Source organism: Magnolia sinica, chromosome 9 (assembly GCF_029962835.1).
Source record: "Magnolia sinica isolate HGM2019 chromosome 9, MsV1, whole genome shotgun sequence".
In the NCBI taxonomy this organism is placed as follows: Eukaryota; Viridiplantae; Streptophyta; class Magnoliopsida; order Magnoliales; family Magnoliaceae; genus Magnolia; species Magnolia sinica.
The window spans coordinates 88079195-88102775 of NC_080581.1; the positions used below are offsets into that span (position 1 = coordinate 88079195).

Genomic DNA, 23581 nt, shown 5'->3' on the forward strand with positions numbered 1-23581 from the left:
CACATCTCATGAATGCATGCTAGGGTGGTTGTGGGGTTCCCGTGGGGCACACGTGTACCCATATGCTCACCCAACCAGGGTCACTCAACTATGTTCGGATATGCGTACCATATATGTATGCTAGTCAACCGGCCACGACAAGATACACATCCAACATGACTTTTTTATACTTTTTTATCAAAGTAGGTAGATTTCAAAACATTTGAATTTAAAATTTTTAGAGCATTGCATACTAAAAATATAATTAGGGAAATATTAATTGTAAATGTGCAGCCGGCATGACGTAGAACATGTCACGAATACATTCCTAGCATGATTGGGCCAAAAGAATGTGGACGGTAAATAGATCGTAACTTTTGATCCGAGTATCGCTATGGGGGCACACAACCTATCAATATTTACTAAAACAGGCCATTCGAGGTGAACCGACTCACAAAAGTGGGTCACATCTGTCTGTTTCTTCAGAAAATGTACGCTTTCAGCTCAAAAACAAATTTTTAAGGCAAATTTACTATTTTTAATAATTTTAATTTTTTTTAATATTTTCTTATTTTTAGAGTTTAGATTTTCTTCCTTTTTAAAAATAACTTGTAATTATGCTAGTACTCTTCTAGCAAAAGTTTATTTGAAATTTTTATTTTTAAAAATTAAATTTTAGAAGAGTTTTAGTAGAATAATGATTTTTATTAGGGTTAGGAATTTACTATTTCTAGTAATTATGAATTTTGGATTATTGTTTTTCTATATTAATGGTGTAACAGGTACATAGACAGGGAACAATCACCAATAAAATTATTTCGAATATTTTAGAATTATTTTTATTTTCTTTTTCTTGTGGATTCGAGGTTTTCTCTGTGAGGAGTCCAGATAAGTTCTGCGGATTCAGAATAACTATCCCTTTGAGGAAGATGGTACTCGACCTCACGTCCTTCCCTGCGTCACGACAGTGTGTGATCAATGGAATGAAATACACTATCAGTGTGTGTTAATGGGTGAGAGAGAGAGAGAAAGAGAGAGAGAGAGAGAGAGAGAGAGAGAGGCCCAGAAAGGCCCAAATGTCATGAGGTTTGATTGGGTTAGATCCATGTGATGTTGGTTAAGTACCTACATGAATAAACTACTTTCAAACATGTTTTGTGTGGCTCATTGACCAATTAAGTCTCACCATATTAGGGCCTTATTTTGTTTAGTAAATCTTTGGAGGGCTCAATTCAACACTGGGAAGTTGATGAAATGATCATGAGAAAGATCACTTTCTTCCTAATTAATCAAAACCTTGAATCCACAAAAAATAATAAGAGAGAAAACTCAAACAATTTTATTGCATAATAATTTAAGTTTAATCGAATACATCACTTAGGGGGTGTTTGTTTTCTCAATTACATATGTAAATATGAGTAAATAGTTAATAATTACTTGTGAAGTGTGTTTGTTTAAGATGGAAATAGTCAGTAATTAGGCCTAGAAAACAATGCTATAAAGCATGAAATTGAACAGGGCATCCGTACTATTAAGATTCATGGTCCCACAATGATGTGTGTATGTGTGTGTGTGTGTGTATGTGTGTGTGTGTGTGTGTGTGTGTGTGTGAGAGAGAGAGAGAGAGAGAGAGAGAGAGAGAGATTTACACCGTCCATCCATTTTACTATCTCATTAAAGGCCCAAGCCCAAAAATGAGGTAGATTGGAAGCTCAAGTGGACCACACCATACGAAACAAGGGGGTAAATAACGTCCACCATTCAAAATTGAAACTTTCATAAGGCCCACAAGAACATGTATTTACAATCTAACCCATTCACAAGATCACACTAACATGTATGAAGGGTATACAAATATTAACTTGATACAAAACTTCCGTGGCCCCAATAAGTATTCAATGTTAAGCATTTAACGTTAAGAATACTAAGTTCATAATGGGTATAAGAAAAAAGGCCTAAAATATTATAAAAGCCTAAATGGGGCCAAAATAAGAAAATGCACGCACCACGCACATATGCTGATTATGCCTTTTTAAGGCTCCCCTTCAAAATGTGGAGTACATATCAAATATTGCTAGCTTATTACAGATGAAGGACCCTTGAGAACATGATAACGACTTCATGAATATAATGGCCAATTGAGTTTTAGATAGACATATTGAGTTATGATATTTTTTTATACAATCTTTGTTGAAAAAAAGATCTCTTTTCGACCACACATACAACAATATTGAAGTAAAAAGAAAGCAGAAAAAAAAAATGAGAAACTACAATACATTTATTTACATGCACGTTCATGAATTCACTCCAATCCACTATGCTCAAAAGCAAAATATGAAGAAGCAGCTCTCAATACAATGACGGCTCTCTCTCTCTCTCTCTCATGACTGAATATATATTACCCCAAACGAATTAGGGTTAACATAAAATTTCATGTGAAATTATGAAATTGCCCTTTGAAAGTGATGATTAGATGAGCAAAACACCTGTAATTATGAGGCTCCACGGATCCTAACAATCTTCTCTCCAATAAAGTAAGCCCCCTTTTATGTGCTTCATTCATTCATAGAAGATTATATTATTAGCTATATGGGTTGCATCTTGATTGTCATGATATAAAACCACTGGCTGTCTATTAAAAAAATAAAATTTGAAGCAACAACTTAATAGTACATTGCCCATTGCCTTGTAGTCTGCCTTTGCACCTGATCTGGAAACCACCATTTATTACTTGCTCTTCTAGGGCATGGAGTTTCCTTCAATGAATGCATAATAACATAATGTCGACTTTCTATCCATCACTGAACCAACCCCATCTCCTTCAGCATAAGGTCCGACTTGATGATATCCATTGGACCTATAAAAAAGTCTTTGTCCTAGAGTGTTCTTTAGAAATCAAAGAATCCATAAAACTAGATCATAGAGTTGAACCCTTGGTTTATGCATAAACCAACTGACAACCCCATCTATAAAATAGACATTGGGCCGAGTAATAGACAGGTAGATCAACTTACCCATGAGTCTTCTATCCTTGTAGACACCCCACCTTGGACAGAGAAACCTACTCCACTTAATCCAGATTAACAATGAAAACTGACTCTAGGAACATCCAGATCCTATTTCTAATTAGTTTGGAAACCTTCTATAACTCATATGTTATAAACAAGGCCAGTAAACAACACAAAGAAGGACCCATGGAAACAAATTTCCTCTGGCACCCATTAGTCATTTAGAAACTACCATGTGGCTCCTTAGGAAGCAAAATTATTGAAATGCATTAAGACTTAGGTTAGGCATATAGGTGAAAATCCAATTTCCTCTAACTCATACTAAATTAATATCCTAATGTTTCTGGAAAAGGAGGGACGTTGGGGTTTAAGCTGAGTCAACTTAGCATCTAGTGAAATTGAAATACTGTCGGCACCTCTAATAAGTAGGTTTCCTCCATTTAAACAAGAAAGGGGAGATGTAAGGGAAAAGGTGTGGAAAAAAGGAAGAGAGAGAAAAGAAACAAAATGAAACAAGAGAAAAGAAAGAGAAATAAGAGGGGTCATAAACTAGCAATCAGAGCAAGCAAAGTAGGGTCAAGATTTGAGATATTTGATTATCTCTTTCTTAAAAGTGTTGGGTTTCTCATTTTATCTCTCGTATCTTCAACATGTGAAAAACTTACTATTTATTAATCAATTGACATACATTCATTCTCATACAACCCTTGTTATGTATCCTTTAATTTGTTATTAAAATAAGATACTTTATAAGTTATTACCAATGTTGAGCACACCGTTTCCATCATCATGATGATAGTGAGTTGAATTTTTCTTTATTTTGTATTTCTAAAACCAAATAATCCTTAAAAAATCTTTAAATCTCTTTAAGTAGAAACCGTACTTTGGTATTGGTTAAAAAAAATGTCTATTTCATTTTCTATCAGTGAGACCATTACTCAAACTATCCAGTTGCAGATCAACCACAAGAGTCTTTTAAATTTAGAAGTCTTTAATTTTCCAACTTGTAGTAATTTTATAGTGTCTAATTGACCATATAGATTCTAAGTTTCATTGGCTAGTGGGGACTCTGGTTCAACAAAAACCTTTTCAAGTCAATATCACATCCCATTCCACTAGCAACGAGTTAAAAGAAGTCTGTGTTAAGTGAATGCAGTACTTGAAGGGATTTTCTCCTCATGGCTCGACCGGTCGAGTGCCTCGCACGACCAGTCAAGGATGCTAGTCGACCAGTCAAGGACTGGCTCGACTCGAACTCTAGCGAGTTTAGTTTGAAATATTCCATGGTGCTCAATCAATCGAGGGAGGTACTCGACCAGTCAAGGACCCTACTTGACCAATCGAGCTTACGCATATTCGGTCTAGATTTTGTGCGGACTGCATAAATTTAAGGCGATTTTCACAAAGGTGCGAGAGGGAGTTGCTTAAACTATAAATAGGAGTTCCTAGGGCTTTTCTAGGGAATGCAAGAGAGTTTCTTAAAGCTTTATAAGGGTTTATTAAAGGGTTTAAAGCCATTAAAGTTGTGAGAGAGAGGCAAAGAGGGCGATTTTCACAAAGGTGCGAGAGGGAGTTGCTTAAACTATAAATAGGAGTTCCTAGGGCTTTTCTAGGGAATGCAAGAGAGTTTCTTAAAGCTTTATAAGGGTTTATTAAAGGGTTTAAAGCCATTAAAGTTGTGAGAGAGAGACAAAGAGAGAAGAAACTTGTGGAAAGGAGGTTCTGCTCATAGAGGTGATCTACTATGCACCTAACATCTCAGCGCTTCTACATCCTTGTAATCGGTGAGATCTCTTCATTTTTCTTTATTCTCTTATTGTTTATCTACTCTTGTGTGAGTGTTTGATCCAAGCGGTGTGTGCTTGTTATCGGTTGTAACGTTTTACTTCATAGTGGATTGTTGATCTGACGAGGTCCCGTAGTTTTACCTCTTTGAGGTTTTTTCACGTAAAAATCTCTTGTGTCATGTGGTTTGTGCTTTAATTTATTTCATTGCTTTATTATCCCATAATTCTGGTGTACTTGGGAGGTTAGATCATAAGGTTTTATGCAACGGCCCCCAACAAAGTGGTATCAAAGCGTTTAGGTTGGTTGAACAGAGTAGGATCGTTTCTGAATTATGGAAGGTGGCTCATCAAGGATGATCAGTCTCAATGGTTCTAACTGGACCATATGGAAGGCTAAGATAGAAGACTTGCTTTATTGCAAGGACTTGTATTCTCCAATTCAAGGCATATTAGCAAAATCAAAGGATATGATAGATGATGATTGAAAGAAATTGGACCGGAAGGCGGTGGGGTTTATTAGACAATGGTTGGATGATTCCTTATTCAACCATATGTTTACAGAGACCTCAGCCGCTAGCCTATGACTAAAATTGCAAGGGTTGTATGAGAGGAAGACAGCTGGTAATAAGATTTTTCTGGTAAGACGACTGTGAATCTCAAGTTCAAAGATGGTGGTTCTGTGTCTGAGCACATGAATGAGGTCAGCAATATTTTGAACCACCTCTCTACTATGAAGATAATCCTGGATGATGAATTACATGCTCTACTATTGCTTAGCTCATTACCTGATTAGTTGGGAGACATTTATGGTGTCTCTGAGTAACTTTGCGCTAGAAAGAAAGGTGTCCATGGAATAGGTAACTATTTATCTCTTCATTGAGGAGACGAGGAAGTCTCATGGGTCTACTCATCAAGAAGCCCTTGTGACACAAGAACGGGGGAGAGGAAAGAACAGAAAGGGCAGGAGGCCTGAGATAAATCAAGAGACAAGTTGAGTAACAGGAAGAATGTTGAATGATGGAATTGTGGCAAGAAGGGTCACTACAAGCATGAATGTTATAAGAAGAATAATGATAAGAAAGGAAAATGGAAGGAGAAGGAAGATAAATCAGATTCCACTACGGTCGCTTTAGATGGCGACATTGTAGTTATTCTTTCAGCAGATCATGATGTTTGTCTCACGGCTACGAGTTAGGACACCGTCTGGGTAATAGACTCGGGCGCCTCATTTCATGTGACTCCACGCAGGGGTTTCTTCACAACCAACAAGTCAGGTGACTTTGGGACCGTGAAGATGAGTAATTCTAGCATATCGAAGATCGTATGGATCGGTGATATTTGTGTGAACACCGATGTGGGCTGTACATTGGTTCTCAGGAATGTGAGGCACATTTGAGACCTTCGCCTCAACTTGATGTCGACGGAAAGGTTGGATGATGATGGCTATAAAAGCCGATTTGTTGGTGGGCGCTGGAAGCTCATCAAGGGTTTATTGATCGTGACCAGAGGAAGAAGCGTTGCACCCTTTACAAGGCAAGTGTCACTGTGTGCAAGGGTGAATTAAACGCAGCGAAAGATTCAGTTATTGGCATGTGGCACAGGTGTCTAGGCCACATGAGTGAAAAATGCTTCAGCTACTAGCGAGGAAGTGACTCCTTTCACATGTGATAAGTATACCTCTCAAAACCTGTATTGATTGTTTATTAGGAGAATAATATAGAGTTTCATTTGTTAAATCTGCTTCTCATGTTAATAAAGTGCATGCATTATATTTGGTTTATTCTAATGTTTGTGGTCCTATGAGGATAAAAACCTTAGGTGGGGCATTGTATTTTGTCACTTTTATAGATGATGCATCTAGGAGGGTTTGGGTTTGTGCTTTGAAATCCAAGGATGAGGTCTTTGGTGTATTTAAATTATTTCATGCTATGGTCGAGAGAGAGGTAGATCATTCAAGTGCATCCGCACTGACAATAGTGGCGAATACATCGGTGACTTTCATGAGTATTGTAAGTCCCTGGGTATACGGCATGAACAGACGGTTCCCAAGACCCCCCAGCATAATGGTGTGGCTGAGCAAATGAATCGCACCATTGTAGAGAGAATCAGATGCATGCTATCCCATGTGAAGTTGCCCAAGATGTTCTGGGGAGAAGAAATGCACACGGTAGTGTATTTGATAAACAGATTTCCATCAGCCCCGTTGAATGGAGAAGTACCTGAGAAGGTGTGGACTGGACAGGATCTATCGTACAGTCATCTCAAGATGCTTGGATGCAGGGCATCCATTCACGTACCAAAGGACGAGAGGTTCAAGCTCGATAGATCAGGTAGTGAGTGTTCTTGGGGTACGGTGATGAAAAGTTCAGCTACAGATTGTGGGATCTGACCGAGAGGAAGCTCGTCAGGAGCAGAGATGTGGTATTCTTTGAAGATCAATGTATAGAAGACATTTGTAAGCTAGAGAAGAACCAGCCTAGCTTAAGAGAGCTAGAGGATATGGATCTAATTATTCCTCCTATAGTGCCTGATGACGGGGGAGTACAGAAAGGTGCAAAGGACGAGAGAGTTCCTACAAAAGATGAATCGGGGGAGCAGCTCCCACCTGATTCACCTGTTGAGCCACAGGTGAGGAGATCATCTAGGGACAGACAGTCGTCCGAGAGGTACTCACCGCATGAGTATATTATGCTCACTGATGGGGGAGAACTAGAAGATTATTCTGAGGCCCTAGCCGACGAGCATAAGGGGGAGTGGTTGAAAGTTATGTAAGAGAAGATGTAATCCTTGCATAAGAATCACACCTATGATATGGTGAAATAGATACTGTGGTATCTAAGAGGCTCATCTAGGTTGAGCTTATGCTATAGTGAAGGAAAACTTGTGTTAGAGAGCAATACAAATGTAAATATGACAGGTGACATAGACTCCAGGAAGTCTACATCGGGGTTCGTGTTCACGTTTACACGAGGAGCGGTCTCTTGGCAGAGTAAGCTACAGAAGGTCGTAACATTGTCGACGATAGAGGCCGAGTACATTGCAGTCACAGAGGCATGTAAAGAGATACTTTGGATGAAGAGGTTCCTGCAAGAACTTAGCCTGATGTAGGAGCAACACGTGGTTTATTGCAATAGTTAAAGTATTATACACTTGAGTAAGAATCCAAGTCGGCACTCCAAGTCGAAGCACATAGAGATTCAGTATCACTAGATCAGGGATACTTTGGAACAGAAGATGTTCAACTTAAGAAGGTCCACACGGACGATAATGGGTTAGACATGATGACCAAGGCTTTGCTCAAGGGCAAGTTTGAGGTTTGTAGAAACCAGGATGGCTTGAAGAAGGTGAATTCCTCCTGAGTCGGAAATGGGGAGATTTGATGGAGTTTTCCTCCTCAGGTCAGAGGAGATATGGTGCGGTTTGGATGCCACAAACAGTGGAATAACCACTCTGCTCGACCAGTCGAGGGAGGTGCTCGACCGGTCGAGTGAGCCACTCGACCAATTGAGCTTACATAGATTCAGTCCAGATTTTATGCGAACTACATAAATTTAAGGCAGTTTTCACAGAGGTGTGAAAGGGAGTTGCCTAAACTATAAATAGGGGTTCCTAGGGCTTTTATAGGGAATGTAAGAGAGTTTTTTAAAGCTTTACAAGGGTTTAATAAAGGGTTTAGGGCTATCAAAGGTGAGAGAGAGAGAGAAAGAGAGAGGAAGCTTATGGAAGGGATGTTCTACTCGTAGAGGTGATCTACTATACACTCGACATCTCAGCGCTTCTACGTCCTCGTAATCAGTGAGATCTCTCCATTTTTCTTTATTCTCTTATTGTTTATCCACTCTTGCGTGAGTGAAGAAGGTTTGATCCAAGCAATGTGTGCTTGTGATCGGTTGTAACGTTATACGTCATATTAGATTGTTGATCTGGACGAGGTCCCGTGGTTTTTACCTCTTTGAGGGTTTTCCACATAAAAATCTCTTGTGTCGTGTGATTTGTGCTTTGATTTATTTCATTGCTTTATTATCCCATAATTCTGGTGTAGTTGGGGGCCTAGATCCTAAGGTTTTGTGCAACAGCCCCCAACAGTACTTTTATGTGTCTTCAAATAACTCGGCTTGATCATCAGGTAATTTATTGTTTGAATGAAGTGTCATATGGCTTACAAACCAATAATTTAGTTTATTCCAACAAGTTCAATGTATATTTCTTCCACAACAAGGTGATCTTAATGGTGGATCATACCACATTAATTGTTAGGAATGTTCATCCCCATTATCGCCATTCCTCATGAGAACCAATCAGAATAAGTTATATGTGATCTGTATGGATTTACATGGTGTATTTGAAGATTTGTAGATGACTCCTTGATAATATAGTTGGAAGATATCAAGCAATGCCACGTCATTTTTTAAGCGATCGATGGAAGAGCAATCGTGAAGAAGCGATTATAGGACAGATGACAGAAGAAGAAACAGAGGAAGTCAAGTGGTGCTAAACAGTTATGGTAGTCGTCAGAACTTGAGAAAGATCTAGATGGCTAGATCAAAGCTATAAATGACAAAAGAATTTAACATAAAAACTTCGTATCATACGAACCAAGTCAAACCAAACATTATCTTTCACTTACCAGTCAATTTACATTCCGTACTGTAATCCTTTATTTTTCCTGTCAAGTAAATTACATTTCTTAGTGTGATCATTTACTTTTAGCTTGCTGTTTACATTCTGTAGTGTTAATTAATCTAATAACAAAGACATGATACTATCTAAAAGAGAAGACAATCCTCCTTTAGTTTTCTTGTGTATTTGAGACAACCCTAAAGGGCTAAATATATAGAGCTTTACAGGGTAAACCTATCTATGGAAATTAGCTATACATCATCTATCTATAGAAATTGGCTATACAAGGCATGTGGCCTGTCCAACATAATCAAGTGGCTAGTAATCTTAACGGTAATTTGAGTCTACACTCACAAGCTAGATTCAATTCTTTACTTGAAAATGTATTTTGCATCTGTTCTTGTAACGCCCCGGATTTCGAGGGTCGAGCAAAGCTCAACTCCCGAGATCCAACGCATCACTTATGCGACATAGATAATGATGTTTAAATGTTGTCTATAATAGTGCAATAACACGAGAGGGATTATACCAAATCAGTATATCATACTCCAGATTAATATAGTTAGCAAATGGAAGACTGAGATAAATATATAAAATATTTACGTGTTTCACAACCGCCAGAGTATGAGTATATTACTAGGCTGAATATATACATGTTTTGTCTCAAAATATACAAAATGTCAAAATATAAATATCTGACTAATCCATATAACCCTATGATCCCGTTAAATTAGTACAAGGTCTACGTAGACCCGCCTGATAGCTAAACATAGGAGAATTTCTCCTCCTCGTCCATAAAGTCCAGCTCAGCTGCATAGACTCCGTCATCACCTGCATCTAAACCAAAGTCTGGTTGGTGTTTTAAAACACCGTCCCAGAGTGGGAGTGAGTGATCAACGCAGTGGTATTATAAGGCAAAGGTTAACATGTTATCAATTCAATCAAGCAGTAATGATAAGGTAATACAACAGGCATTTCCTAACTACTCTTATTAATGTAGGGATGGAGTGCAATAATGATGCATGCTCTCGCACAAAGCTCCCTCGAGCGACTTCATCAACCATTCGCGCATGGCAAACTCCCTAAACGTGCACTTCCTCGCCAAAGTACATGCAATACGGTACATGGTCATGTTAGCCAAGTACTTAATTAGGTTTATTCATACAACATATTTGAGAAGCTAAGGTACCTCCCTTTATATCATTAACCCAAACTGAAAGATCCATCTAGGGTCGTCAATCCTAGTTAATCACATACGATAGGCAAGTTGTATAGCATCACCCTTAATGAAAATTAGTGGATAGGTAAATTCAAGAGTTTATACTCGAGGTCACTACGGGGAGGCTCATCACCTCAGCGCAGGCCAACAGCTCGAATACAGTGTCCCATACCACCATATTCGACTCACGAGTTTGGGTTGCTCACTGGTCACCACAGGGAAGCTCGTCACCCCAGCGTAGGCTGATAGCTCGACCATGGTGTCCTATATATACCACCATGCCTAACTCATGAGTCTTAGTGGATCATGATACCATGGTTGAAGTGGGTCTTTACATTGGTAAGTGGTACCTTAGATTCAAGCAGTGATGTCCATACATAGTAAACACACAATAGGCCCATCGGTTTATTAGACAAGTTCAATTAGTACGGGCGCATGCCGAATTAATCGACATGGAGCGTATAAGTACTCCACGTAGCCTAACCACTGTCGACAATCATCGTGCGACCCGGATTCACCGAACCCATCAAATGTGGCGAGACTAATTCAACCACTCAAACAAGAACTGTTATCGATTGCCTGGACCACGTGGTAGTCCCAGTCTTACTCAGATGCAATAGATAGGTACATGTGATAAACATATCAACATTTAATAAACATTCCAATAAAGATTCTCATTTGAGCATTTCATCGAACATATTGAATATATTACCAAATATTGCATTTCATCCATAAATTGTATAAGCGAAATTAAGATGGCATGAAGAAAACTCTACATATGGATAAGATAATTGAGAATTATATCTTAATACCCTTATTAAATACAATTCATCTACAATTTCTCATTCAGACATTTTATCAAACACTTAGACTGCACATTACTAAATATATAGACTAGATTAGTTACGACATGAACTATAGCAAAACCTTTACACAAATTAGGTTATAAAGTATATGACAAACATAGACCTTAACTTAGAAATCATGGAAAGCATAAATCACAATTTCACATTCAATCAAACATTTCAACAAACACACGGAATGCACCTTATATTCAACATAGTTCACACATGTATAACATATCGAAAACGTTGTAACTAAGACAATATGGCAACAATCAAGTCAGACATAAATCATTGCTGACATTGAAAGCCTTGAAAACCATAACCTAAACGTTTATAGTCCGCAACTTTCGTTGAAATACTCGTTTCGAATTCGGTTCGAATCCTACGTTCCCGAATACAGAACAACGGGTACCTAAATATTGAAATCCGTTAACTAGATCGACAAACACCTATTTTAAACCTTAACTATGGCATTAGGGTTTTGATTCCTTACCTAAATCGTAGTTGGAAAGGGTCGTGTAGCGATGTGGAAAGGCGATGTAACGCGTGTAGTCATGAGAGAGACACTACCACAATCTCCCAAGCTTTCTCTTATCTCCTCACTCTTTTCTCTTCTTTTCTCTCTTCTCTCTCCTAGCGTTTGGATCAAATTCGTATGAAAGAGGGGTGGGGTGGTTTAAAGCCTTTAAATAGGCCCAGAACTGATGTCAATGGCCCCAGGGCCATGGTATAATTAAGTTATAACCAAATGGTGCTTGTTTTTGACAAACAGGGCCCTTAGGAAGGTCCATTACTCACCTACATCATAAGGCAAGTTCCCTGGCTATGGATCTAAGCTAGGTTATGATTTCGGTGCGATCGAGTTAGCGGATCGACTGTGAAGGACCTGTATCAGATCAACGGTCGTTGTCCCTCGATCAGCGCCACAAGTATACCCGTAGGTGTAGGGAAATTTTCTTTTCTCATAGGCAAAGTTTGGTCAGAAATTGACGGTCTGAAACCTTCAATTTTGCGTGAGAATGAACGGCCCAATTCACTTAAGTTTCAAGCCAATTTCTAAAGATATTTGCGCTTCTCACACACTTTACTCAAGACTCAAGTTATGTATTTCTGGACACCATCTGAGCTCGATTCCCGTGATGGTTGTCTAGCCCAGTAAGGTGGACATAACCCTATAGTTTCGCGATTATCAGACTTTCGACGTGCGATCCAGGTCCGATACGGAGTTTCAATGCGCTCCCGAGAGCAATTGGCTTTTGGAATTTTTCCTAGGTTTTTAACTAGTGCTGAGTTATCGATTTTGATGGTTTTGGGTCTTGTCATTTGTATAAATAATGGTTGAAGTTAAATCTACTGATTAATTCAGTGAGTACGTAATTAATTTTCGTCTAAATTTATACAAAACACAGTCCTAAGGTCGTTCAAGAAATCGAGGCATTTCTAGAATGAATTAGGTATCAAGATTTCTTGTGTACAAGTATTAGGATTTTGATTAGCTAAGCTCATAGTGTGACCTATTCGCAACTAGAGGAAATAAATATTCGATTATAATCACTCTAAACCGTCGGTTCTTAGACTGAAAGCATATTAACTCAGTTTAGTTTGTTAATTGAGATCCGACCTTTAGTTGTCACAACTTTTGGCCTGTCTTTATTTAGTTACGCTCATCTTAATTAGTCAATGATAAGTCGGCTAAAATTGGACCCTTCATAAACAAATCCCGAGACTATGCTCGATGATTAAGTGATCGGGCGAATTCGTTGGTCTTCTATGCTTGGTCAATCCTATATGTATGGTTCTTTATCAGTACCAGCCGTGTATAAGCCTATCTCGAGTGTCGAGGGTCAGTAAATGATGATGGAGCTAGTTATAAAAAGAAAATTTAAAGATTTTTGGAAATTTCAAAATAGTGAAAATTTGGAGTGTTATAATTCTTCACGACTGATTGTAAGAATCTCATTCTCATTTCACTTTGCTCGTATTAAAAAATCCTTTTATACGGAAGGCAAAGATGTAACCCATCATTAAAGGACAAACCCTACCCTTCTAAATATTGCCCGATACTCTTTACACATAGATCAGTGAATGACTGAAAGGCGATTGATCCGTCATGCACTACGCGTCTATCTATCTTAACACTTGGGGTCATAGTTGTTTGGTTTGAGCACGCCAGCATTCCAACTCCCGAAAATCAAATAGAGCAAGCAACAAGGATAGGCCTAAAAGGTTCAAGGTCCTTTGTTTTGAAATTGTTGCCTAATACGGCTCTTAACTACTAACATGCCTTATTTATCATTCGTAGTGATCATCATGTCATTGACATAGACGACTAATGCACTAATCCTTTATAAGTCTACTCCACAAACATGGAATAAACAACATATATAGCACATTTGAAAGCCAAAATCCATAAGAAACTACTTAACTTCTCGAACCACACTATGGAAGATTACCTAATTTTAGATAATACCTTACGAAAGTTTACACACTTTTCTTTTCTCTCCAATTATAATACATTCAGAAGGTTATTCCACAAGCTTTTTTTAGACTAATTTAGTCTTGAGGAAAGCATTCTTAACACTCAGTTGATAAAAATCAAGATTTCTACCGTATTAAGTAATAGTTGATAGTTGGACCTTTAATATTGTGGGGGCCATCGATATTGAAACCCATTTGTCACTATGCTTAACATATCTTTCCCTCTTTATATATATATATATAGAGAGAGAGAGAGAGAGAGAGAGAGAGAGAGAGAGAGAGAGAGTCATGCTCACCTGTGCACCTACGCACGTGCGCACCTTTGCACATGTGTCATGGGTGTTTAATCTGAACGGTCCATGTGATGCGGAATCCCATGAAACTCATGTGACAAATTTTCATCCTGATCTAAAATTCTGGTGGACCATAGCAAAGAAAAAATGCAAATCAATGGAGGAAACTGTTTTCATTTTTATGGCCCATCAAAGTTTTAGATCAAAGTAAAACTTGGCCTGGGGGGTTTCACGAGGTGCTGCTTCACATGAACGGTTCAGATTTTGGATCCACATCGCGTATGATAGGTTCTCAAAAAAGTTCGTATGTAGTACGTACGAACTGGTTCGTAGGTGAGCGTTTCAGAATATATATATATATATATATAAAGGGCCCACGTGTAGAAAACTCTCCTGTCTATGGCCTGATGTAGACGGTTGTAAAATGAGAAAAGCAAACGTTGAAATTCAACTTAGAAAAGATCAAAGATCAAAGGCCAGGATCTTCTAATCTGGAGATTTGTGGGCCATCCAACATCAACCATGACAGTTTAAACACACAATGTGTGATGATCGATTAGATGGTTTTTTTTTTACAGGAAGCTGATCGGGGCCAGATACTTCAATAAAGGGTACAAGGCTAATGGGGGCGTAGTCAACGCGTCCTCATCCTCTGCACGTGACACCGAAGGCCATGGGACCCACACTCTATCAACGGCCGGTGGCAGCTTTGTCCCCAACGCGCATTTCTACGGTTACGCTAGTGGGACAGCGAAAGGTGGGTCCCCCAAAGCACGTGTGGCGGCTTACAAGGTATGTTGGCCCCCGATCGACGGCTACGAATGCTTCGATGCGGATGTCATAGCTGCATTCGATACAGCCATCCATGATGGCGTTGATGTGGTGTCCGTATCGCTTGGTGGGGACTCCAGCACTGATTATTTCGACGATGGTGTGGCCATCGGATCGTTCCACGCCGTTAAAAATGGGATCGTGGTCGTTTGTTCAGCGGGGAATGCAGGACCCACTCCAGGTACGGTCTCCAATACAGCACCGTGGATCTTGACGGTGGGGGCCAGCACCATGGATAGGGAGTTCCCATCGTACGTTCGACTCGGGAACAACAGGCAATACAAGGTTTGATTTTTTATTTATTTTTTTCACCACCTATAAACCAGCCATCATATGGATCATGATCAAGGTGGACCGTGCACCTGGTGGGCCACGGCTAGAGATTCGCATGGATTTTTAAAAAAAATGGGATTTTACAAAATCCTACCTTCTTAATAAGGAATTTACATTCCACAACCATTTTTAAAATGGTTTTCGAGAAGTTACACTATTTATTAACTTTATTTCAGTAATTATCATTGGGGTAGCTTCTTTAGATTTCTCAACGCTGGTCAGGTCAGCCATGCCAGCAAAGCCGGTCTGCGGCTTAAGTGGCCCCACTGTGATGTTTATGTGAAATCCATATCTCGACTACATAAAGTCACCTCATATTAAGCTCACGGCTGAAGAATTAGCCCTATATGTGATTCAGGTGGACCATAGCTTAGAGGCTAAGCCTCCCACTCATCGTATATTAGCCTCATTTGTGATTCAGGTGGACCACGTTTCAACATTAAGACCAAGGACCGAGTGCCCATGTGGTGTGAGATTGTGTAGAGTGTGCAAGTGCGTAAAATAATAGCCGCAACTCTTAATAAATGGACAGTATGAATAAAACACATAAATCACAGTGGGTTCTACAGATTTGCGAAAGCTTTTAATGATGGGCATCCAATGACACCACTGCTTCCTATGGTGCGGCCCACTCGTGATTTGGTTCCTCTTTATTTTGAGACTATGCTTTAAAATGAGCTGGAAATTTTGATGGACTGTGTGGATATATATACAATACATGCATGCAGGTGGGCCCTACATTAAAGGCATACTAACATGTTACTTTGGTAATACTCAATTTACTCTTCCCGCTACACAAAATATGTTTGAAAGTTGTTCAGGGTTAGACCTAGGCTGGGCTAGATCAATCAAATCTCAACGGCCCAAATTTTCCCATGATCACATGAAATCGTGCTTATGGAAGAATAGTTGTGAGCTAGGAGTTTTACACCAATGAGGGATTTTTTCATGTGATATGGTTACACCCAAAGGTCTCTCATATGGAAGCGAGGCAATTCTATAAGTGATATCCAGGGCCTCATCGAGTTCGGTTACCCTTTTGTCTCCATCCAACCGTCCGACACATAGTGGGACCCACGTGCTAATGGACTGGATTACTTTTTAATTTCTTTCTGATTTTCATACTTGATAGGGACAAAGCCTTTCGAACAAAGTCCTACCAGAGAAGTTCTATCCTCTAATCAGCTCCGTCGATTGCAAGGCCGCCAACACCACGACTCACAATGCGTAAGATGAAATCCATTACACGGTTGAGATCTGTTAATCTTCACCAGGTGGGTGCGTAAATCTTCACCAATGAGAGAGGTGGTGATTATCCTAGCCTCTTGAATTGGTAAATTGCTGAATAACCGTACCGATTGGAAGATACTGAAGCGGCCGTTCTAATGAACGGCCCGGATTAGACAAAAAATTCACCGATAGCTACTGTGAAGGTTTACATACTTCATCCGCTACTACCTGTACCAACGTGGCATGTCTTTGTGAAATCCAACCCGTCCATCATGCTCATGTAACAAATCAAACAGTTCATCAGGAGAAACACATGTGCACATTGGACGGACAGTTTTCTAACCTTACGACCACCAACAAGGTGGTCCCACCTGATGGAGGGCTCAGATCTTGCACTTTGTTTTAGCATTAACAAGCACTAATTTGTATGGCCCATTTTGATTTCATCTGATTTTTTGGTAGGCAACTCTGTTACATTGGATGCCTTGATCCTAAGAAGGTGAAAGGAAAGATCGTGGTCTGTCTTGATGGTTTTAATGCAGCAGAAGAGAAAGGCGAGGCCGTCCATCAAGCTGGTGGGGCCGGGATGATCCTGGCCAATGATCTAGCCAGTGGAAATGATATCATGGCTGAGGCCCACGTCCTCCCGGCCACACACATCTCAGCCATTGATGGTCTTGCTGTGTTTGCCTACATTAATTCAACAAAGTAAGTTCCCCGTGTGGATAGACATCTTGATTTGAAGGTCGTTTGGCCAGAATGATACAGTGTGGGCCCAGGACATCAGAGCCGTGCAATGGTAGAAACCATCATGAAGATCATGGGATCGAAAAATGAGGTCATCTGACTCATCATGTAAACCACAAATGAAATAAATGGACATCCAACGGTTTGACCCAACATAAAGGTGTGGCCCACATGATGAGTGGACTGCCCCAATTTTTTCACCATGTGATCTTTATGATTGTTCCCATCTTATGGACGGCTCAGATATCCCACACCTTTACAACCATACTAGGGTTATATGTGATCATCCCCCTTTATAAATTGAAAATGTACGACATGCGGATCGTGTAACCAACCCATATTTCTCATATGGGCCATCCATGGTGGGACCCATTTAATGGACGGTCTGGATCGTTGTCTACATTGCTACATGGAGGTGGGGCACACTTTTAAACCCATTTAAGCTTTATTATTATTAATTTTCTATTATTTTGTAGGGAGCCTGTGGCGTACATCACGGGTCCGACGACAAATCTCAACACGAAACCTGCACCGTTCATGACCGCCTTCTCATCTCAAGGCCCCAATCCCATCACGCCCTATATCCTAAAGGTTTGTGACCAATCCCACTGATTTAATTCATCTGAGCCGTTCCCCTGTTATGCTTCAAGATCCGACCCGTTCAACCGTTCGATGGGTAGCCTATCATGTAAATGTCCACTTAATTTTGATGATCCAGTGGGTAATGGAAAAGATAAAAGTAGATATCAGTTGTGGGGTCCATGTAAAGTGGTGTGGCCCACCGATCTGGTACTGTTTTATTTATTATGATTATTATTTTTGGACAGCCGGATATTACAGCACCAGGGCTGAGTGTTCTTGCTGCATATAGCGGAGCATCGAGCCCAACGACCCTGGCCTTTGATTCACGTCGGGTCCTTTTCAACGTTGTATCTGGAACGTCCATGTCATGTCCTCATGTTTCTGGGATTGTGGGCCTTCTCAAGACTCTCCATCCTGACTGGAGCCCAGCAGCGATTAGATCTGCAATCATGACCACTGGTGAGAAATCTCTTTTCTTTTACAATTCAAATATTCAATTACAGTTAGGTTGGCACTGGGCCAAGATGTGTCAGGCCCATCTTTGAACTGGGCTTGGGCATCTTAGCCTGGCCCATAGATTGTGAGTGGGCCCTCTTTATGGGCATATCATTTTCAATCTGGCCTTGGGCTCAAGTCATTGTAGCCAGAATCAGCCCAACCTAACCCAGCCCAACTTAGGATGGTTGTGTTTTATCATGCAAATATGCCATTCCAATCCTTGCTTTTGGACAACACATGCATCTTACATGCAGACCGTTGGATTCATTTTTCTAAGTGCCTATTTCTTTATGCATGTGTGGCCCACATGATTAACTGATGATTTTGGAACATTCATATGGTGGGAAAATAGGAAATTCACAAATTTTCAAACTGGGTAGGAATCACTCAAAATTTCAAGCTAAGGGTTAGGCCTGATGCAAGGCTCATTCTGGGCATGGGCCAGGCTAGGACCAAGACTTATGAGTGTTGAGCTGGGCCAGGCCTATATTGAGCAGCCCAAACCCAGCCCATTGCCACAGTTAAATTGCATTAGGTAGCAAACCAGGTATGGGTTGGGGTTCAACTTGCCTGCGACCCAATAGCTCGGTGGTAGACTCGTAAGAGTTTCAACATGAGGTCATGGGTGCAAGCACTATTGTGGTGTGAGTGCGCAGGCGTGTGTGATTTTGTGTGAAAAAAAAAAACTTTAGGTTTGGGTTGACTCAACTTGATCAACCCAACCCGAGTTCGGGTTGAGGTCCTTAGGTTGGGTCACTAACCTGGGTTGAATTCAGGTTGGGTTGGGGAAAATTACATGTAATTGGGTTAGGGTTTAGTTCAGAAGCGTTGGGTTGGGTCGAACACCGAGGACTTTTGGTTAGGTTTGGATTTGGTGGCTCATGTTAGAATTTGGATCAGGCTGGGTTGTAGATTGGATTCTCTTGAGGTGAGGTTGGGCTTGAGTTAACCCTCATTTTGATCCAACCCCCAAATTGCACCCACGTAGGTTGGATTTGGTTGAGAGTCAACCTGAGCTGGACCCAACCCCCAAATTGCACCCATGTAGGTTGGATTTGGTTGAGAGTCAACCTGAGCTGGACCCAACCCCCAAATTGCACCCATGTAGGTTGGATTTGGTTGAGAGTCAACCTGAGCTGGACCCAACCCCAATCAGACCTAGCCTGATTTTCAACTCCCAAGCTTGAGTTCTGCTCTACTAAACCCTAAACTGACCAACCCGACAGAAATACATGTGATTATTTCTATACTCGAGGTTCATGTTATTATTATTATTATTATAGCGCACACTCACACGCAAACAACCCAATGGGTACTCGAACTCATGACTTCAATGTTGAAATTCTCGTGAGTCTACTATGTAGTAGAGGTGGACACAAACCAAGCCAGCTTGAAAGCTTGGATGGGTTGGAATAGAAATTCAAACCAAACCAAGCCCGAGAGTTGAGCTCTTAAAAAAATAATAATAATAAACTAAGCTCAAATCAGGGCACTACCAGCTCAGCTCGGCTCTCGACTTGATTCAGCTCAGTTTGATTCGGCTCATAGATGTTATGCACACTATTTCATGCAGTGTGATCCACTAGAGCTTTAGATATGATTCAATTTTAAGATCATGTCTTAAAATGATATGTAAAAACATATGGACAGCATGGATAATATATATACATGAGTACATAGATAATACATAATATATATACATGAATGCATGTTGTTACCTATCATTTGGTCCACTTAAGCTTTGGATATGATTTAATTTTGAATCATGTTCTAAAATTATATGTAAAAATGGATGAACACAGCATATATCTTGTAATATTATTCCGTAGTATTATTTTTGTATAAAAAAAAGTTTATATTATTAAATATATTGTTTATTTAATAAATAAATAAATAAAAATAAAGTGACCCCGTTCAAACTTGGCTTGGTTCAACTATATTTGGGCCAAACCAAACTAAGCTCGAGCTCATATAATCTGAATCAAAACAAGCTCAAATAGTAGGGACAGGATCGAAACTCCGCTCATGTAAGTATCATCTAAACAAGGCAAACCGAACTCGGAGCTTGTGTACAGCTCTACTCATGAATAAGGACCCACCTAACCCGAGGTTAAGTCAAAAACCACCTGAACCGAAGTTACAGCCATTAAACGATGGTATGTTTGGCTTTTTATAGAAAAAAAGAAAAAAGAAGGTATAATAGTTCTTAAACCTTTTATTTTTACAGATAATGATGACTCATCCTTGCATAAGTGTATCGCAATCCAGACCGTCCAAAATGTGGGCCCCTTTGGATAGAGCATAGGCAAAGAGTGACACCAGTGGAGAAATCTTGACCATCTGATTTTTCTCTTTTGCATTTGAATTGTCCATGGATTTATTATTAACCATCTATTTGACAGCCAATAATCAGATGGTCAGGATTATTCCACCTGTCTAATTCTCAGGAAATGCACTTCCATGGTCAGCCCCATGATTTGATAACTATTTAATTAATTGGTCAGGATTACTTGATTCCCATAATTTTTTAGATGTGCTCTATCCACAATGGGACCCACAATTTAGATGGCCTGGATAGCTTATAAATCAGTGTTGTTTTCTGAAAGTGAAGAACTGACATAGGAATGTAGCCCCACCACCGTTAGGACGTGGATTGCCTACTGACGCTTCCGGTAGCTAGCTAGGTGGCTACTGGTCAGTGCTATGCAGCCAGTACCATGATGTATCTGTTTTATCCATGCCGTCTTTATTTTTTCAGATATTTTAGAGCATGAGATAATAAAAAATGAGACATATCCAAATATTATTTGGACCACACCACAGGAAAATAATGGTGATTGAATGCCCACCAAAACTTCCTGGAGCTCACTGTAATATTTATTTTCCATCCAACCTGTTGATTAGGTCACATAGGCCTGGATGGATGGAATTAAACACATAAGTCAGCTTAGTCCAAAACTTTTTATTGCCCCAAGAAGTTTTCCATGGTGGGCGTTCAATCACCTCTATTTCCCTCTAGTGTGGTCCACCTAAGATTTGGATCTGTCCCATTTTTAGGATCATTCATTAAAATAATGATCCAAAATAAATGCACGGCATGGATAAAATCCATACATCATGGTGGTGCGCACATAGCACCTATACCTGCCACTCACCAAGATAGGTGGGCTGAGTCCACCCCGCGGCTAACTTACAACCAATCTAGATCATTTGGATTTTATTATTATTATTATTATTATTGCAATGTGATTGGACCACATTATCACATATGAAACTGTTAATGATGATGTGGACCAATGACAATGCATGAAAATTAAGAAAATTCCACTCGGGACAAGCAAAGGATCCTTACTTCTAAAAATCCTAAAAATCCCATATTCCTCCCACAGTTTATAAGGGGAAAAAAAAGTAATCACAAATCACATGTTACAAAATTCAGCCCTATTTACTCATGAGACGGGCAACACAATGAAAACATTGTGTAGCCATTGATAAATAGATAAATAGTTGTAGTGCTCCTACTTGCATCCCAACATTTGGATGATCCAATCAATCAATCCAAACCATCCATTATGTCCAGCAGTCTACCATGCAAAAATAACACTATCAGATGATCAGATCCGTCAATTAGCTGTCCTTCTTTCACTTAAGATTTTATTATTTTGTGCTAACTCATCGTCACATGCCTTAACAGCTAGGACTCAAGATAACATGAGAAAGCCCATGAAGAATTCCTCCTTCATCAAGACCACACCTTTCAGCTACGGCTCAGGCCATGTGTGGCCGAACCATGCAATGGACTCCGGCCTAGTCTATGACCTGACCACCAACGATTACGTCCACTTCCTATGTGCCCTTGGCTACAATGCCACCCAAATGGCAATGGTCACAGACCACTCCTACTCATGCCACCCTACCAACATGTCCAGCATCCTGGATCTCAACTACCCTTCGATTGTGGTCCCATATCTCACCACCTCCACAACCATCAAACGAACAGTCAAGAACGTTGGCTCACCGGGCACTTACACGGTCCATGTTGATGCACCTAGCGGCGTATCAGTGTCAGTCGAACCCACGAGCCTGATTTTCGAAAGAACCGGCGAAGAGAAGATGTTTACAGTTAAGCTGACGCCTAAAAGGCATTTGGGCACTAATTATGTTTTTGGGAGACTGATATGGTCTGATGGTGTGCACTATGTGAGGAGTCCAATTGCAGTCTCATCTACAAACATATAAAAGAAAAGGGTTCGATCTTTTGGTCTTGATGGCTCGAGCCACGGTTCAAAAATGTGTTGCCCCATAGGAGCCACATGGTCGTATGATTAGAGTCATCCATATTCTTATTGCTATCATAAGCTATGGTCCAATAATCAGGCTTCAAGGATGATACTGAGTCCTAGCCTTCTATTTATTTGTATTTTGGACATGATATCACCCGTCTTTGGAAAGTATGTTTACTGGGAATTCATTCCATGCATTTGTCTTGGAATATATTAAGGTGGTTGACATGAATGGCGTTTGTGTTTGGTTTGATGCTACCACCTCTTGAAAAGAAAAAAATAAATAAATCTGGGCCCACTTCCCATATGGGTCCCACCGCGATCCATATATATATGCCACGTGAACAACAACAGATGAGTAACATTCATGTGGTCATGGTCGATCATGCAAGAAGGCTTATACTAAGGCAAGTATATCTTTTTGTTGTTTTATGACTTGGACGATTTTAATTAAACGAAGTTATAAACCAGGTCAATCCAAAACTCAGGTGGAGAGTGGGACCCGGGAGTGCTCGGCCGTCCTTGGTGTATGCATTGTATGTACATGGTGTCTATCAGTTTTGGCAGCCCATGTGGCCTATCTTGATGTATGTACTCTAGACCCACGCTGTAACTTTCCTTGGGCAACATGACGGGTCTCAAGGTGAAGCCCACTTGAGCCCTAATATAGAGCGTTTCAAGGTCCAAAGGATCTAAAATTATGGGCTAATGTGTGGGCCATATGTGGAACCCAAATTGAGGCAATTTTCAAGCAAAATAAGGCTTGATATATCTTAATATGTGGGCCATCTGATTAATTTGTGTGTTGAATAATTGGGGCCATTTCAATATATGTATTATGTTGCTTA

At 40.0% G+C, this 23581-nt stretch overlaps 1 protein-coding gene across 1 annotated transcript in view; it reads left to right on the top strand.

The window, feature by feature from the left end:
- The window catches only part of LOC131255987 (subtilisin-like protease SBT5.3), a 30825-nt gene extending 7893 nt beyond the window's left edge, over positions 1 to 22932 (top strand). Inside the window, exons 6-11 of the mRNA XM_058256957.1 lie at positions 14808 to 15345; positions 16526 to 16620; positions 17086 to 17331; positions 17847 to 17961; positions 18198 to 18411; positions 22145 to 22932. Of these exons, the coding sequence (XP_058112940.1) occupies positions 14808 to 15345; positions 16526 to 16620; positions 17086 to 17331; positions 17847 to 17961; positions 18198 to 18411; positions 22145 to 22689 (1753 nt within the window). The 3' untranslated portion in view covers positions 22690 to 22932. The remainder of the gene's footprint in view (positions 1 to 14807; positions 15346 to 16525; positions 16621 to 17085; positions 17332 to 17846; positions 17962 to 18197; positions 18412 to 22144) is intronic.
- Positions 22933 to 23581: the final 649 nt, after the last annotated feature.